This window comes from Citrus clementina, unplaced genomic scaffold, assembly GCF_000493195.1.
Source record: "Citrus clementina cultivar Clemenules unplaced genomic scaffold, Citrus_clementina_v1.0 scaffold_3, whole genome shotgun sequence".
In the NCBI taxonomy this organism is placed as follows: Eukaryota; Viridiplantae; Streptophyta; class Magnoliopsida; order Sapindales; family Rutaceae; genus Citrus; species Citrus x clementina.
The window spans coordinates 27,325,797-27,343,984 of NW_006262339.1; the positions used below are offsets into that span (position 1 = coordinate 27,325,797).

Genomic DNA, 18,188 nt, shown 5'->3' on the forward strand with positions numbered 1-18,188 from the left:
TGGATTTTATTTTGGAGGATTTTTGAGTTATTTTTTATTTTAGAGACTATGTTTTGTCAATGAACAACATTGACTTTATTTGAAAATAGTAATTAAATTAATGTTATAAGGTTTCATTTGGGGTGTTACAACTTGTCTCTTAGTTCCTTTAAGTTTATTTTTGTTAGCCTATCCAGTAAGGTTTATTATCGACTGACATCATTTTCAATGAAATCATCTTATGTTGTTAAGTTTTGCATAAATAAATATTTCAGTAGGGTCAAAAGAGCAAGAGTTTACCTAAAAAAAAAAAAGTCAAAATTAGTTTAACCACCCCAGTGCGAATTTCTGACCACGTCTTGCTTTGTATGATTTAACTCTTTTTTTTTTTTTGATGAGAGGGGGCTCGTCAAAACGAGCTAAACAGGAACAAAACGGGGTTTAGAAACCCCAAACAAGTCTTGCGAAATGATAGAATAAATACTCATAGGAGGGTTAGAGAACACATGCAGGCTAAGAGGAGCTGAATGAGCCATATTAGCCATGAAATCCGCAGCTGAGTTTGCTTCGCGATAAATATGGGTGATAGCGGTCTGCCAATTTCTACTTAATAATTCCCGGACAGCTGTTAATAAAGCAGAGAACGCATTAGGAACGACCACCTGCTTAGATTGTTAAACTATCCACCAACTTCCCCTTAAAGAGAAAATGGTTCCTCCAGAACCACAGCCTCCAAACTACCACACCAAAGATACAATCCCAGGGGAGGGGAGACCCAATCTTCCATTCATTTTGCAGGTTCCCAGCAATCCATTCACGTAAGTTCGAATTAAAGAAAGTGTTATGACTGGCCATCGGAACAAGCTTACGCCAAACCTGCTTGATACAGCTGCAGTCTCTCAATGCATGGAGGATATCTTCAACCGCACCTCCACACCTATCACAACCCTTAGGAACATTAATATGGCGCCTAACAAGTTCATCACGAGTCTTGAGTTTCCCATGCATAAGCTGCCAAAGAAAAAGGCGGATGGATTGAGGCCCCTTCCAACTCCATGGGAGCTTCCAATTTCTGTCATGAACAGCAGCGTGATGATAGCAACGAGATTCGTAAGCTGACCGAACCGTAAACATGCCGCTTGGATCAAAGCCCCAGAAAATAATATCAGCCCCAAGATGAGGAGCTGGAGGCAATACTGAAGCAATCTGCATGAGAGTACCATGCGGTAGAAGGTGCTCAAAGCTCGACCAATTCCATCCCCCATGCCCATTCGTAAAGTCACTCACAGTGGCATTGATAAGCTCGTGAGGAATCGGCAAGATGGCAAGGCTGATCAAAGGATAATTCGTAGCCCAACAATCAACCCAGAACCGAGTTCTAGCACCATCACGAACTGACCAGCGAGCTCCCTGCACTGTTGCCAACCATGTGTTACGAATAGCCCTCCAAATCCGAGAACCCGGTTTGTCTGGAAGAGACATCGGAAGGTTGCGAGGCTCCAATCCATATTTAGAGCAGAAGACTTGCACCCACAGTTTATCCGAATTGGAAACAACCTCCCAGCTCAATTTCATCAGCAGCGCCTGATTCATTTCGTCCATTTTTTTGAATCCCAGGCCTCCATGTTTTTTCGGCATGCAAATTTTGTCCCACCCCACCATACTCATCTTGTGACTCTTTGAATTCCCATCCCAAATAAATCTTCGACACGCTTTGTCTATTTTATGTCTCACTGGAGAAGGAAGTAAGGTCGTTTGCATGGCATAAACAGGCATTGCTTACAGGACTGATTGAGCCAGAGTGACGCGACCAGCAAAAGATAGATGAGCCGCGTTCCAACCAGTTAGCCGCTTATCCACTTTATCAAGGATGGATTGATACGTGTATTTATTAACCTGCGAATGGATTAAGGGCATTCCAAGATAATCACCCAAATTATTTGTGGCCGAAACTCCCAAAGTCGAGCCTATGATATTGGCATCCCGAGAAGCAACATTTTTTGAGAAGAAAACTTTAGTTTTCATTTTGTTGACTTTTGCTTCCGAACTCCTACAATAATTATCCAGAACAGCATCAATGACATAAGCTTGATCAATTGAAGCTTCCGCAAATAAAAGCAAATCGTCTGCAAAAAAGAGATGCGTTAAAGGAGTTCCATATTTGGCCAACCGGATAGGCCTCCATCTCCTCTCTATCACCACTTGGGTTATACCATGGCTTAATCGTTCAATGCACAGAACAAAAAGATAAGGCGAGAGGGGATCGCTCTGACGGATACCTCTTCCCGGAGTGAAAGCTTCTGTCGCCTCACCATTCCACAAAATACTCATACTAGCTGAAGTTACGCATTCCATGATTAGTCTAGATAAGTGAATTGGAATACCAGTCTGTTTAAGCGTATCAAAAATGAAATCCCAACTGAGCCGGTCATAAGCCTTCTCAAGGTCGACCTTAATGGCCATGAATCCTTTCCTGCCAGTTTTTCTGCGCATGGAGTGAACTACTTCCTGAGCCACTACAATATTATCTACTATATGCCTCCCAGGAACAAAGCTCGTCTGATTGGGGCCTATTAGATTGGGCAGCAGCGTTTGCAATCAAGTGGCTATAATTTTAGTCACCGTCTTGTAGGCCACTGTGCATAGGCTTATGGGCCTAAACATCTTTAAGCTAGTGGGGTGCTCCTCTTTAGGAATCAAAACCAAGAGGGTAGTATTTATCTCTTGCGGCACCTTTCCCGTTGTAAAAATATCATGAATAAACCTGCAAAACGACGGACCAACCACATGCCATTGGGATGGATAAAAAATAGTGTGTAAACCATCCATACTTGGGGCTTTCAGTGGCTTCATGCTAAACACAGCGTTTCGAATTTCCTCCCTCGAAATTGGGGCTGCAGCCCCATCTATGTCATGAGAGTCCAAGGCTGGGAAAAAGTTTGGGGCATGATAATTCCGATAAGTTGCATTATCACTTTTAAATAAGTCCGAAAAATACCCCACTGCATGCCTCCTTATATCCTCCTCATCATATAGCCAATTCCTCGAACAGTCTCGGATGGCCTCAATTCTATTCCGCCACCTTCGAGCAATGGTTTTTTGGTGGAAAAAGTTCGTATTTCTGTCCCCATGCAGAAGCCAATCCTTTCGAGATTTCTGAAGCCAAAGAATTTCCTACTGATTCATCACCATTTCGAGCTCATTTCGCAAGCGGGCTTCTAAGCGCAACAAACTGTTAGAGCTATAATTCTCTAGAGTGGCTTGAATTCCATTAATCCGAGCCATAAGCCGGCGTTTTCTCTGAAAGATATTCCCAAACACATCTCGATTCCAAGCTTGAACCTCCTGGACAAAGTGAGAAGCTGCTGTACTATAATGGATTTGCGGATTCCATACCCGCTTAACAAAGTTATTAAAATGCTCGTGAGTTAGCCAAGCAGCCAAAAAGCGGAAAGGCCTGTTCCTTCTGTGACCGGCCACTGCTCTCTCAAACCGAACCAGCACCGGCCTGTGATCCGATGCAACCTTCGGGAGGTGGAGGACAGAATTATTCGGATACTTATGCAGCCATTCACTGTTGCACAGAGCTCTATCAAGCCGTTTAAAGAGCAATCCACGTGACCAAGTAAACCTTGGACCTTTAAACTTTAAATAAAAAATTTGGTGCCCATCAAACCATTTCCGAAACAGATTACACACTCCTGGGTTCCTGGCCACACCCCCCTGCTTTTCAGAGGCATATAAGATAGAATTGAAATCTCCACCTATCAGCCAAGGGCCTCGAATTAAAGGCGCAAGGTTCTCCATATGGCTCCACAACTGTCTCCTTAACATTGGATTTGGGCTGGCATACATAGCCGTTACCCAAGACACAAAGGTCTTATTCATACAAATTTTAAAGTGAATGAACTGCCTATGATTAATTAAGACTTCCACCTCTATGGAACTGTTGGTGGTAAATTTTGTGGGGAATGACAAATGTAGAGAAATACAACAATAATGGTGGAACTTTATTATGTAAAATAATGTGTTTACAACTAACTCTGTATGTAGGAAGAAACTGCAGAAATTTTGTGTGCTTCAAGGCACGTTACAAATGTCGCTTTCCTTAAGACGTTATTTGCCCCCACCAAATGAGTGATGCACATGAGTTAAGCAAATACGCCTCCAGGATACAATGAAGCACTTGTTTGTTTGCTTGAGTTGTGCATCGACGAAAGCAAACTAGAATACTCTTGAATGTTGCAAGCCTGCCAAGAAACAATATATTGTTCCTGCAGAAAACAATATATTGGAATGTGAATGCACAAAAGAAATGGGTGTTTTGTGTTGAAATTCGTACTAGAAAGGAATGCTAAGAAAAGAGTGGTGTAGGATCATTCATTTCATGTCTCAATGGCTTAAACATGACCCCTATTTATAGATATACTTGTGCCCCCTCATTTGGGTTGTCATCTTTCATGATACCCCTTCATTCATGGCCATTGGATCTAGATTTGATTTTAATCAATGGTCCAAATTGAATCATCACCATTTCAAATGAAATGTCACCATGAAATGATGTATCTCTAAGTGAAATGTTGTCATGAAAAGTTATATCATTTAGTAAAAAGATACCTTTTCTACAAGACACAATTAAATGGACATGTCCTTACAACAAGACATCATTTAATTAGACATGTCTTTAGTGAAAGGTACCTTTTCTATAAGGCACAATTAATAGGACATGTCTTTACCATAAGACACATTTATTGTTGAAAATGTTCCAACAATCCCCCACCATTTTCAAAATAAATGAATTTTGAAAAATTATCTTGCACAGGCTTGGAAAACTTATGCATAGATGAAGGTGTCTTTTGGACTTGAACCTTCACTTAGTGACAATGCATCAAAGTTAATCAAAGGTGGCATGGTAGGCAAGCTTTGAACCAGCGACCTTAATCGACTAACCGGATATATCTCACACATAAGTTTTCAAATTCTCAAGTATTCCTTAGCCGACACGTGGATTGGCCCTGTGTCTATATCCTGTTTTCATGAGCGCTTTAGTAACCAGCCGAGTTACATAGGAAGCGGCACCACCTCCTACACTCACATAGGTAGACTTATCTAGAATGTCCCTGTAACTAAAACATTTATAAGTCCATTAAAAGCTAAGTAGCTTAACCTTTCCCATATGTTACAGGTATCAAGCACTAACCTTTGGGACGCATATAAAATATTATAGTGCTTGCTATCACAACATATGATGTACTTTTGCTCATTGAACCCAAGATCTTGTTATTTCAAGTGTTGGGTTGAGTTTCCATCATTGGTGATAAGATGATGCTGGCTTCAGTCCCATCCCCTTAGAAGTTTTAAATACAATATCCCTTGCAAGGCCTTTAGTTAAGGGGTCTGCCAAATTTTGGCATGATTTCACAAAGTCAATTGTGATTACTCCATCTGTAAGTAATTGTCTTACATAACTATGTCTTAGACCAATGTGCCTAGACTTTCCATTATAGATTTGACTATATGCTCTTGATAAAGTTGCCTCACTATCACAGTGAATAGATACAGGAGGCATTGGTTTAGGCCAAATAGGAATTTCTATAAGCAAATTCCTTAACCATTCAGCTTCCTTGCAACATGAAGCCAAAGCTACAAATTCTGCAGCCATGGTGGAGTCTGCTATACAAGTTTGCTTCTTTGAGCCCCATGAAATAGCTCCTCCACCAAGATTAAAAATCCAACCACTTGTGGATGTATGATCATCTCGATCAGTAATCCAACTAGCATCCGAAAATCCTTCCAAAACTGAAGGATATCCAGTGTAGTATATACCATAATCCATTGTATGTTTTAAATATTTTAGAATTCTGTACACTGCTTGCCAGTGTGCTTGGCTTGGATTACTAGTATATCTACTGAGCTTTCCAACAGCGAAAGCAATATCAGGCCTAGTACAAGTCATCGCATACATAAGACATCCAATAATACGTGCATATTCTAATTGAGATACTGATCTGCCAGTGTTAGGATACAGTCTTATGTTTGAATCAAAAGGTGTTGACACAGACTTACAATCATAATAATTAAATTTCTTTAAAATTTTCTCAATATAATGTGATTGGGTCAATACTAGGCCATTATCATTTTTTAGAATTTTAATCCCCAAAATCACATCAGCAAGTCCCATGTCTTTCATATCAAAATTAGATGACAATAATAATTTAGTGAGTTCAATGCTCTCACTATCAGTACCAAAAATTAACATGTCATCTACATATAAACAAATAATCACACCTTTATTTCCATTGAATCTGCTATAGACACATTTATCAGATTCATGAATATTAAATCCATTTGAGACAATCACTTTGTCAAACTTTTCGTGCCACTACTTTGGAGCTTGTTTAAGACCATATAAAGACTTGACTAGTTTACAAACTTTATGTTCTTGTCCTGGCATAACAAACCCTTCTGGTTGTTTCATGTAAATTTCCTCATCTAATTCTCCATTTAAGAAAGCTGTTTTTACATCCATTTGATGGATTTCAAATTGATAAATTGAAGCCAAAGCAATCAAGACTCTAATAGTAGCAATTCTTGCAACAGGTGCATATGTATCAAAATAATCAAGGCCTTCTTTTTGTGTAAAGCCTTTTGCTACTAGTCTTGCTTTAAATCTTTCAATTGTTCCATCAACTTTCTTCTTCTTTTTGAAAATCCATTTACAACCTATAGGATTAGAGCCAGGTGGTAAATCAACTAATTTCCAAGTCTTATTACCCACAATAGAGTCCATTTCATCATTAATGGCCTCTTTCCAAAAAGCAGCATCTTGAGACTTCATTGCCTCTTCATAGGTGAGGGGATCAGACTCCATAGTAGATGTGATCATGGTCTGTTTTGATTGTGAGTCTCTTGTCCCTTCAACTAAATAGACTATAAAATCTGGTCCAAAAGATTTTATAGTCCTTATTCTTTTACTTCTTCTCAAATGATTTTGTTCATTATTAGCATCACGCTTTTGACCAATTTCTATTTGTTTATCATTCTCTTGAGAATCAATACTTTTTGGTATAGTGGAAAATCTATTTTCATAGAATATTGCATCTCTAGATTCCACTATAGTATTGATCTCAACAAAGCTATTAGGTTCTGTTACAAGAAACCTATAAGCTTTACTATGCTCTGCATATCCCAAGAATATGCATTCAATGCCCCTTTCTCCTAATTTCTTTATCTTAGGTTCTGGTAGTCTTACAATGGCTCGACAACCCCAAACTCTTAGATAAGAAAGATTAGGCTTTTTCTTTTTCCATAATTCATATGGAGTCACCTTTGTTTTCTTATTAGGCACTCTATTTAAGATATGACATGCAGTTAAAATAGCTTCACCCCAAAAACCTTTACCAAGCCCAACATTAAAAAGCATAGCATTAACCATTTCTATTAATGTCCTATTTTTCCTTTCAGCTACGCCATTTTGTTGTGGAGTATATGCAGTGCTAGTTTCATGTATAATGCCAACATATTCACAAAAGTCAGGAAAAGCATATTCACCTCCTTTATCACTTCTAAGGCATTTAATTTTAGTGTCATAAAAATTCTCAACTTCATTTTTATAAGTTTTAAATTTTTCTAACACTTGATCTTTAGAATGTAACAAATACACATAGCAATATTTTGAAAAATCATCAATAAATGTTACAAAATATTTTTTACCACCTTTAGAAGGATTACTATGCATATCACACACATCGCTTTGAATTAAATGCAATAAAGAAGATGTTTTTTCAATTTTTGGAAAAGGAGATCTTGTGATTTTAGTCTGTGCACATACTTTACATTTTTCATGCATATCATTTTCATGCTTAGGAATTAACTCTAAATTAGCCATATCATGCAATCTTCTAATATTCACATGTCCTAAACGATTATGCCACAAAGATAATGAATCAACCATATAAGCAGAAGAAACATTCATATTATTGATATTGAGTTTAAACATTCCTTCATACATGTATCCTTTCCCAACAAAGGTACCACCCTTAGATAATATAAATTTGTTTGACTCAAAAACAAGTTTGAAGCCAAACTTATTAAGAAGACTACCAGATACAAGGTTTTTTCTAACTTCAGGAACATGATAAACATCAGTAAGAGTTAAAGCTTTTCCGGAAGTAAACTCTAGTTGCACATTGCCTTTTCCTTTAACTATTGCAGTGGAGGAATTTCCCATGTAAAGAACACTTCCATCATCCATTGCTTTATAAGATTTGAAAAGGCTACGATCCTTGCATACATGCTTGGTTGCACCAGAATCTATCCACCATGCATTATCATCTTCAAGAACATTAATCTCAGATATCATGGCCACAAAATTTGTGTTCGAAACTTCCTTTTGTTTCTTCAGAAGTCGACAATCTCTTTTGAAATGGCCAGGTTTTCCGCAATGGTGGCATGTACCCTTCTTTTTCTTCTTATTGTTTTGATTCTCTTTGGAATCAAACTTTCTCTTTTGATTATTCTTAGGGTGATTAGAATGCTTAAACTCCTTCCCTTCATCTACGACATTAATTTTAGAGGACATAGTAGTCTGATCCTCAAGACTATTAAGCTTGAGTTCCTCTTCAATACGAAGACTTTGGCCTAAGCCATCCAGACTAATTTCCTCTTTGTTATGTTTAAGACTTTTCTTATAGTCTTTCCAAGAGGGAGGAAGTTTATCAATAATTGAAGAGACAATAATAGACTCATCCATTTTCATGTTATGTTGGTTGAATTGATCAAGAATATGCAAAATCTCATTATATTGTTCAACCACGAGTCTATTATCAACCATTCTATAATTAAAAAATTTAGAAGCCAAGAATTTCTTACTTGTGGCATCTTCCATCATGTACTTAGCCTCTAATGAGTCCCATATCTCTTTTGATGTAGGTTTGTTGTGATATTGATCAAACAAAGTATCAGACATGGCATTGCAAATGTGTCCCTTACACACGTAGTCATCTTGCTCCCACTTATGTCGCACTCTGGTTTCCGCTAATGTCTCATTCTCACGTTCTTGAGGCTTTGGTGTTGTGAGAACATAGACCACATTGAGGCTTGTCAACAAGAAATGCAACTTTTTCTGCCAACGAATAAAGTTGCCACCATCGAACCGCTCCAATTTGACAAAATCTACTGCAAATTGTCGAAGAGATGAACTTGGTGCCATTGTTGTAGAAATAACGTCTTAAGATTGTTGGTGGTAAATTTTGTGGGGAATGACAAATGTAGAGAAATACAACAATAATGGTGGAACTTTATTATGTAAAATAATGTGTTTACAACTAACTCTGTATGTAGGAAGAAACTGCAGAAATTTTGTGTGCTTCAAGGCACGTTACAAATGTCGCTTTCCTTAAGACGTTATTTGCCCCCACCAAATGAGTGATGCACATGAGTTAAGCAAATACGCCTCCAGGATACAATGAAGCACTTGTTTGTTTGCTTGAGTTGTGCATCGACGAAAGCAAACTAGAATACTCTTGAATGTTGCAAGCCTGCCAAGAAACAATATATTGTTCCTGCAGAAAACAATATATTGGAATGTGAATGCACAAAAGAAATGGGTGTTTTGTGTTGAAATTCGTACTAGAAAGGAATGCTAAGAAAAGAGTGGTGTAGGATCATTCATTTCATGTCTCAATGGCTTAAACATGACCCCTATTTATAGATATACTTGTGCCCCCTCATTTGGGTTGTCATCTTTCATGATACCCCTTCATTCATGGCCATTGGATCTAGATTTGATTTTAATCAATGGTCCAAATTGAATCATCACCATTTCAAATGAAATGTCACCATGAAATGATGTATCTCTAAGTGAAATGTTGTCATGAAAAGTTATATCATTTAGTAAAAAGATACCTTTTCTACAAGACACAATTAAATGGACATGTCCTTACAACAAGACATCATTTAATTAGACATGTCTTTAGTGAAAGGTACCTTTTCTATAAGGCACAATTAATAGGACATGTCTTTACCATAAGACACATTTATTGTTGAAAATGTTCCAACAGGAACTTCGCCAAAGAAGCCAAATTCCACCAGAAAAACCCACAGCTTCCACTCGGTGCGAATAATCAAATCCACTTTTCTTTATAAAGTCGTCGGCTTTAGCACCACTAGTACGAGGTTCCATTAACACCACCATCGATGGATTGTAGTTTTTAATAATTGTCTTAAACGAGCGCCTAAATACCCCCGAGGCTGCCCCTTGTACATTCCAGAACATGATACTAGCTGACATAATAAAAATAAGAGGAGAGAAACAAACGTCTACTGCTGCTGTCCAAGGACATCATCCATCCACGCCAAAGGCGTTTCTTGAACCATCTCAACTTCATCCTCAGCCATCCCATCTCCATCATCACCATTCATAGTTACAACTGGATGGTTATGAGCACTGTCACCTTCATTCACCCGATGGATGGTTTGATCATCTGGAGGGTCTGCTACTTGTTGTGGATCCGGACCTTGCCTCTCTATGTGTTCTGTGATTTAACTCTATTATTAATTAGTACTAAAATATCGATGAAAAAAATGGACATGAATTTTGATCTCGTGTTGCTTTGTTTTGGTTGAGTGGCCAATTTTAACTTCACGTTAAACTTTCTCAATTATTAGTTGAATTATTTGGATTTGAAAACTTAAAACCACCATTTTAATTTGTTTATTAATGACTAAGTTGAACTTCAACATTTGTTTTCAAGAACAAAATTGATCAAACTATGATGCTCTTGTTTCTATTATTATGGAATCTCTTTTTCAATCCTCAAAGTTTGAATTATATTATGCTGCCTCTGTATTTCCGCAGAAACAGAATCAGTTGGTGATCCTTCAAAACAAGAAAAACCAAAAAAAGATGTAGTGCGTGATAAGATAATGAGACAGATGGCTCATGTTGACATTAATACTCAAGTTGGAAGTTGCATGCCGCTTGCTTGTATGCGGACTGGGACCATCATCCACAAAATTGAGGTATACCCCGCTGAAGGTGGCAAGCTAGTTCGAGCTGCTGCGACGTCAGCCAAGATTTTGAAGAAGACCCAGTTCAAGGTACTGCTTGGTAAGGCTAACTTCTGGAAATGAGAAACTGATTGACGCTAGATGTCGAGCCCACCATTGGTACAGTGTCTAACCCCAGCCATGGAGCTACGAAGCTTAGGAAGGCTGGTCAGAGCCGTTGGTTGGGTCGAAGGCCTGTGGTTGGAGGAGTAGCCATGAATCCAGTTGATCATCCTCGTGGTGGAGGTGAGGGACGAAGCAAAAGTAGCCGTAACCATGGAAGGTGTTCACTTACGCCTTGGGGCAAGCCTTGTAATTCTGGGTATAAAACTGCATTTCCTAAGGGAAAAAAAAAAGAAAAAAAAAAGAAATTACCCGTCTGATAATATTTTCCTTTTTAATAATGTTACATTGTTTGTCATATATTTGAGGTTAGTTTTAGACCAATTTTTAACTGATCCATAATGAAACTGAAGTTTAATTTTCTATTGAACTTTTCCTGGTTTTACTCTTCTGTCATTTCAATTTAGCAATGATTTAAGATGTTGAGTTCTGTGCTTGGAACATGTAAATGGGAAAGAGAGATATAATGGGGTAGAATATAGATTTTGTGTTTTGGTTTCTCATGTTTAGAGATATTCTGTTCTTTTTCATTTGTTCAATTTGGTTAGTGGTGATTTCTTAAAGAGTCGATGCACGTGTGTATATATACTTTTCTTTTGGCCTTGATTCTGTTTCTTGGGGAGTTTATGCAGTTTCTTTTTTTATGCTTCGCATGTCACATGAAAGATGAAAGCCTTTTGTGTATTTAGAATTGACTTGCATCATAGTAACTTTGAATCACTGTTAACATTTGTATAATAGCAGTCTGAGATCTCCTTGAAGTATTCAAAAGCATTATATTTGATGGTCCAGACCTGCATTCAACTCCTTTATATACATAGGTTGGTCTTCTTCAAAGCAATTCCTATTTTAAGTAATCAAAATTTTGATTTGGAAGTGTGTTTTAACACTACCAAAAGTTCTTTAAACACTAAAAATGGGTTTAGGAGTAAAGTGATGTGGCTTTTAAGCTACAACTACTGCAAAGTAAAAGTCATAACTGTGAGTATAAATAAGAAAAAATGACTGTTGAGTTGCCAAAGCCCAACTGCCGCACATCACTTCAAAATGCATCGTAAAATGATTTGGAGTCTTCTATATTATTGAAACAAAATACATGAAAGCACTTTTGGCTACAGAAGTACACTTGGGGTTCTTTATAAAAATCTTCGAAAGCAATTTTTCCCCCTTTTTGCTCATGGCGGTTTTTCTGGTTGTTCTTTTAAGAAAACACTTAAAAGGTTCTTTTTATAGATTTCTGAAAGTAATTCCAACATAAGCATTTTTCAGAAGAATTTTTCTGAAAGTAATTTTATTTACTCATCGACTTTTCAACTCCTGTGGTTGTTTATGAAATGAAAGGCAATTTTTAACTATACCAATTTGTTGTTTATGCTTTACTTTTATTTTTACAGTTTTGTTTAATGTTTAGATGATAGATATCTAGACATTTTAGATTGGAGAATTTTGTCAACAAATTCATTCCTTTCTTTCACTTTTTCCCTTTTCAGAGGAAAGAAATTTTGACTAATTTTAGCCAGAATCGGACTATAATATTTTGGAGCAAGGCTACTTGAAATGATGCTTTTTAAATTTGATCTAGTTAAAATACACTGCCGTTACCCAAAAAATTCTAGTCTTGGATTTCATAGAATGCCCTTTTAAGATATTTTCTCAGCTCTTTGTTGGTCGCAGCATCTGAGATTAGCATTCTCACATTTCACTTGTTTTGCCTTTGTTTTGAAGGTAACTTAGTTGCATAGGTGAATCGAGGTTCAAGAATGCCGAGATGGCTACAAGTTTCAAGAATCATTTAAAGAGGCGTAATGACAGCATCAAGAAGGGCTTTGTGATTAACAAGATTACTAATTGAACCAAGCTTGATGGCAATTGGAGAAGGGGACAGAGGACATGTCAGAACCGTTGCGCACAGGGAGAAGAGTTAGGGGAGCTTGAGAGTTGAGACCATCAACATCCAGGAAGGCTGCTGGTAATGTTTCATGTGTTACAAAGTTACAAGGAAATTTCATTTATATTTTAACACCTTGTATTTGAAAAATTTAATGTAATTTTTTCTTTTTTCAATTTATTATTCAGATCGTAGACTAGTAAACGGTTTAGATCGCAAGCTTTTATTATTAAGTTATTTTCTCCTTTTCAGGAAGAAGAAGTGGTCAGTTCCATTCCAGAATTGGAATATGGTAATTAGGTGCAAGCATACGTTGTAACAATCATTTCTTGTTTGTTTGATTATGCTTATCTATTTAGTTGTTTATCGTTTGGTTGTGTTAAATTATTTGAATTAGCATTATTTGAGATAAACCATAATTCTTTTATTTATTTATTTATTTTTTAAATAAATTATTATAGAATATCATCTTTATCGTATAATGTACTTTTATAAAAGTAAACATTTTTATAAAATTTAAACTCTTCCAATCTCCTTATGATTAAAACCCTTAACCTAATAAACGTATAAAACCAAAGAGTCTTAGGATTTTCTTTTATGCACATTTGGAAGAATTTTTGAGGTAATTATCCTTCTCTAAAACATGTTCTCTAATCTTAGGTGTTTAATGATGAATGCATGCATTGTTCTTTTAAAATCACGAATGACTAGCTAGACATTATGAGGCATGAGTACTGTGATTCTATTACTGTTTTCCCTTAATTTTTTATTCAGGTTTTCACTAAAGTTTTCATAAAATTAAACTAGACATTTTAAGGCTTTCAATGATATATTTTGTACGAAAAGATTACCAGTAACCAATTTGTTGTGAATTTTCGAATTCAGAACAGTGGTGCTGGAAAATTCTGATTTTCAGCAGCATGTTTGACTTTGCCCATTTTTCTGTCTATCCAAATGATCCCTAAAATGATGCTGATTTTTCTATTAAATCCTCATTATGTCTACTTACTATATGTTCACTTTCATAATTTTTCATTGAGTAAAAAAAAATTAAAAATCATTATGTTGGGCTGCTGCAGTTCTGGAAACTGCTTTCCAGAATTGCGATGGCTGACAATAAAATTACTTTAGGCTATTAAAAGGCTTTAGAATGGCCTATAAAAATTATATTCATATAATTTATGAATTCCCTATGATTTAAAGTTTATTTGACTAATTTTGATAGTTAACATTAAGTTATGAATTTTTGAAGTGCAAAACATAAACCTGAATGTTTCTGGACAGGTTTGCTGGTCTCTTAATATAAATTCGTTTAAAATAGTGACATGTCTTCAAAAATTCTAGGAATTTGAAGCATTGTTTCTTGATGCATCTACTGTTTTAAAATCAAGTGGTCTAATTTTTAAGAGTTCTATTAAATATTTTACAAATTTTCCAGTTCAGCAACCTCTGTTTTTATCACAGTTGGACAGTCTGGATATGTGCATGTAAAATTCCTTTTTGCAATATGTTTGACTTTTATTCATTCTTTTGAATTTTTATTTGAAATGTTATCCATGTTTATGGTTTATTTTCTTTGATTTTACAATTTTCCAACATATGATTAGCTTGGTAAAAATCGGCTCAGACTAGCTTTAATGGTTTAGTGCTTATGACTAGCTTGATTATGTTAGATTTATATCAAGATCAGAATGAGTAATAGTATTGATAAGAATGTGTCTTGATATTTTAGGACGAGACTGAGCTCGAGGCTAAGGTTACTATTCTTTATTGTTGAGGATTGAGATAAGTAGATTCATGCATGGTATATGTATTTCACTATTAAATTATTTTTAATTCGAGGTATGTATTATGTTAAATGAAAAGTATATGAAACTAATTTGTTTTAGCCTATTACAATATTTTGTTAAAATAAAATCGTTCTTTAAATTATTTATTAAAAACTTGTTTTATAAATTGTCTTAAAAAAAACTTTTATTAAATTATTTTAAGTCAAATACTTTGAAATAATTATCAATTATTTAAACGATTAAAAGTTCAAGGATGATTTTAAATGTTTTTGCTCATTGTCTGTAGTGATGCTATGTTATGTTTTATGTTGTGGAAGGCTAGTTGGATTACGTATACATATGATGTTAATGTTAATGATTCTTGTGGGGTACAGTACTCTAAATGATGTCATACAGACGGGTCGCCAGGTCTACAAGTGATACTATGTGGAATGAGCTAAGTATGTTTTATGTATTTAAAAAGCTAGTTATGTTTTACATGTTTCAAATGCTATTATTATGTTTAAAGGATTTAAATGACTTTATGATGTTTTGATTTATTTTTGATAAATGATTATTTACAAAAGTAATTTCCCTTTTTATTATTATGCATATCTAAGAAATTCAAACAATTATAATTTAATGGTTTTTAGTATTATGCATGAATTTACTTACCGAGTTGACAGCTCACCCCTTGTTATCATATTTTTGTAGATAGAGTTAGATGATGTGAGCTCATGGTCTTAGGAGGAAGAATGAGAGCTCGTTTATTTTTGGGGATTAATGTTACATTAATAATTTATGAATAATTTAGCTTCCTTTGGTATGATATTTATTTGAGAATTTGTTATTTCATTACTTATTATCTTTTGGAGGAGTAGAACATTTATTGTTGGATATTAATTTGATGATTTTAGATACGAGAGTGATGAAATACAGTTTCACTTCAATTTCACTTTAGTATCTTATTAGTGGAATTGGGGTGTTACATACATGCCCGGTCAATGAACTTGAACTTTAAATAGTTTTTTCAACTCATTGATTTTTGGAACTCATATTGGTGCAAGGAAATCGAAAGAAATTTATGATTAGTCAAATTCTGATATTTGCTATATATTATACATTCTAAAGTTTCTTGAGTTTGTTTTCAGATGAATATATGATCAATTCATTTTGTTTTTGAAGTGTAGGAAAATAGGCTGGGATATTAATGCATAGGCAAAAACTTTTTGAGTGGCTTTCCAGCCGATAATTATCGGAAATATGACTGGATTTTTTTACTTCCGTAAATCTTGCATTTTAACCTGGCAAATTTAACAAAAGTTCAATACAACTTTGTTAGTGCCTTGTGTTCTAGAAGCTAGAAAGATGTGTAGATTCCATATAAGGGGGCTTGTAATTACTCTAGTAAGAATCCAATTATTTGCCTTTGAACCTTCATTTTATTTGTATAGCCTACAAAAGTTCAATACAAAAGGAATTGCTCTGAAGATTAGCAGTAACTAGCCTATGTCTTAGTGCATGGACCTGCAAACCTGAGCTGACAAAGCTGAAACTATTAGTTTGAGGTGACAAATCCATGATCGTCACCTGTTAACTTCTGCTAGTTGCTTTCGTGAAACACTTTTAAGAAATAAGCAATTTGTTGTTAGTCGCCGTATCTGATGTGCTTTTCTTTTATAGTTTGTAGAATCAACTGTATTGTATGTTGTCAGTTGCAGTATCTGAGGTGTCTTTTGCAATTTACTTGACCTTTATTTGTTTGCTAGTGACTTAAGAATACCAACATTGGCTAGAGATTTGGAGAAACATCCGAAGAGGCTTAACAAACTTGGAGATGCACTTGCTTCCAAGCTTCATTCATCACAATGCGAATCCGGTGAGTACTCATGTCTTCAATTATGTAGAGTGTTTGAAATTTTGATGCAGCGAAATGGTTTGTTGATGCAAAACTTTATACTGTTAAGGACTTACCCTGCAGGCTTTTTGGATGTTGTATCAACTCCAAAATCCAACGAGAACTACAGCACCAAAACCCAGTTTTCACTGATTCAATCAGCTGAAATCATGAGGGAAATAACAGTATAGCACCATCAAGCTGGACTTAAGAGAATAATCAGATCAGTCATCCATTTCATGAACTGTTAATTTCATGATGGAGGCTTAGTGGAGCTGAAGAGGAAACAAGGATGTGTAGGGATCAACAAACAACAGTGAGAAGCACGATTGGAGCTCTGATTACAAATAGACAATTTAAAAATATGTGCTGGTAAGTGGAAATTAAAGAAATTTGTGAGCTCATTCAAGTTTCGGTATTTTCTTTTTGGATAACGTTGATACCAAGTTTGGCAAATCTGTGTTTTCTGCGTTTAATCTGTGTTTTGGTTAAAGTAGATGCTCTGATTAATACTTGTTTGTTTTCATAAAACAGGACAAAAAGAGATCACCAATCTTGCTTGAGAATTCATTCAAGTAAAATTCCAAAAATTGCCAAACACAGTATAAACTAGGATGCACTTGCTTAAGATTCATTTTCAGATGGAAGTTTGTACTTCCAGCTCATAAAATCATGTTTATGTTGTATCTTTATTCAGCAAATGAAAGATTCCAAGTTTGCTGAAACCATATTATTTCTTTCCCAGGCGCTTTCCTGAAGGTATCGACATCTATTTCGAAAATGTTGGGGATAAGTTGCTTGATACAGTGCTACAAAACTATGAAGGATTTTGATGGGAAAAATCAGGTTTTTAAAATTTTTATAAAACCTTTTGAAGATCGCTCTCATATAATATATAAGAATTCGTATTCTAGAAATCGTACCTTGAAAATCCGAGTTGGCTTTTTCCGCTGAAGTGATTTAGGCTCCTAGATCACGATCCACCACCACCACTCTTGTTAGATCACGATCCGTCACCACCACGCTTGTTAGATCACGAACTGTCACCAATGATCTTCCAGGTTATGACTCAGGTTCGATCTGCACTTGACGTGTGGGCGCCTTTATCACTACCAAAGCAACTAGCACGAGAAAATTTTTCTCTCAATAATGGAGAGAAAAATCTTATTCTCTGATTTGTATAAAGTGGCTTCTCTTTTTTCTTTAGGGAAAAATAAGCCTTTTATATCACCCTTTAGTGAAAACCCTAGGCTCCAAAAATCAAAAAACAAAACCCACGTTTATTTGCTTTTTCAATAGGGGACCCACCTTGTAAAATAACATAAGGCCCCTTATACAAAAGCTAATTAAATGGAGCCTCCCACTAAATGATATATTTAGGCTTTTGACCCAAATAGCTAGTTATCTTACTTATTAGTCCAGTAGTGGTGCAGTCAATTAAATGAGCTAACCCGGGGATCATTTGGGAACATACAATAGTGGC

The 18,188-nt window shown here is 35.8% G+C and overlaps 2 protein-coding genes across 2 annotated transcripts in view; both read left to right on the forward strand.

Annotated features, from left to right (window-relative positions):
• Positions 1 to 17,538, forward strand: part of LOC18046678 (2-alkenal reductase (NADP(+)-dependent)) — a 57,047-nt gene extending 39,509 nt beyond the window's left edge. The window contains exon 5 of the mRNA XM_006442050.2: positions 17,451 to 17,538. Within this exon, the coding sequence (XP_006442113.2) occupies positions 17,451 to 17,538 (88 nt within the window). The remainder of the gene's footprint in view (positions 1 to 17,450) is intronic.
• On the forward strand, positions 10,906 to 11,411 carry LOC18046681 (60S ribosomal protein L2, mitochondrial). Its single transcript, XM_024188536.1, is given in 3 exon segments — positions 10,906 to 11,067; positions 11,069 to 11,140; positions 11,142 to 11,411. Coding segments are annotated over 3 exon segments (504 nt in total).
• Positions 17,539 to 18,188: the final 650 nt, after the last annotated feature.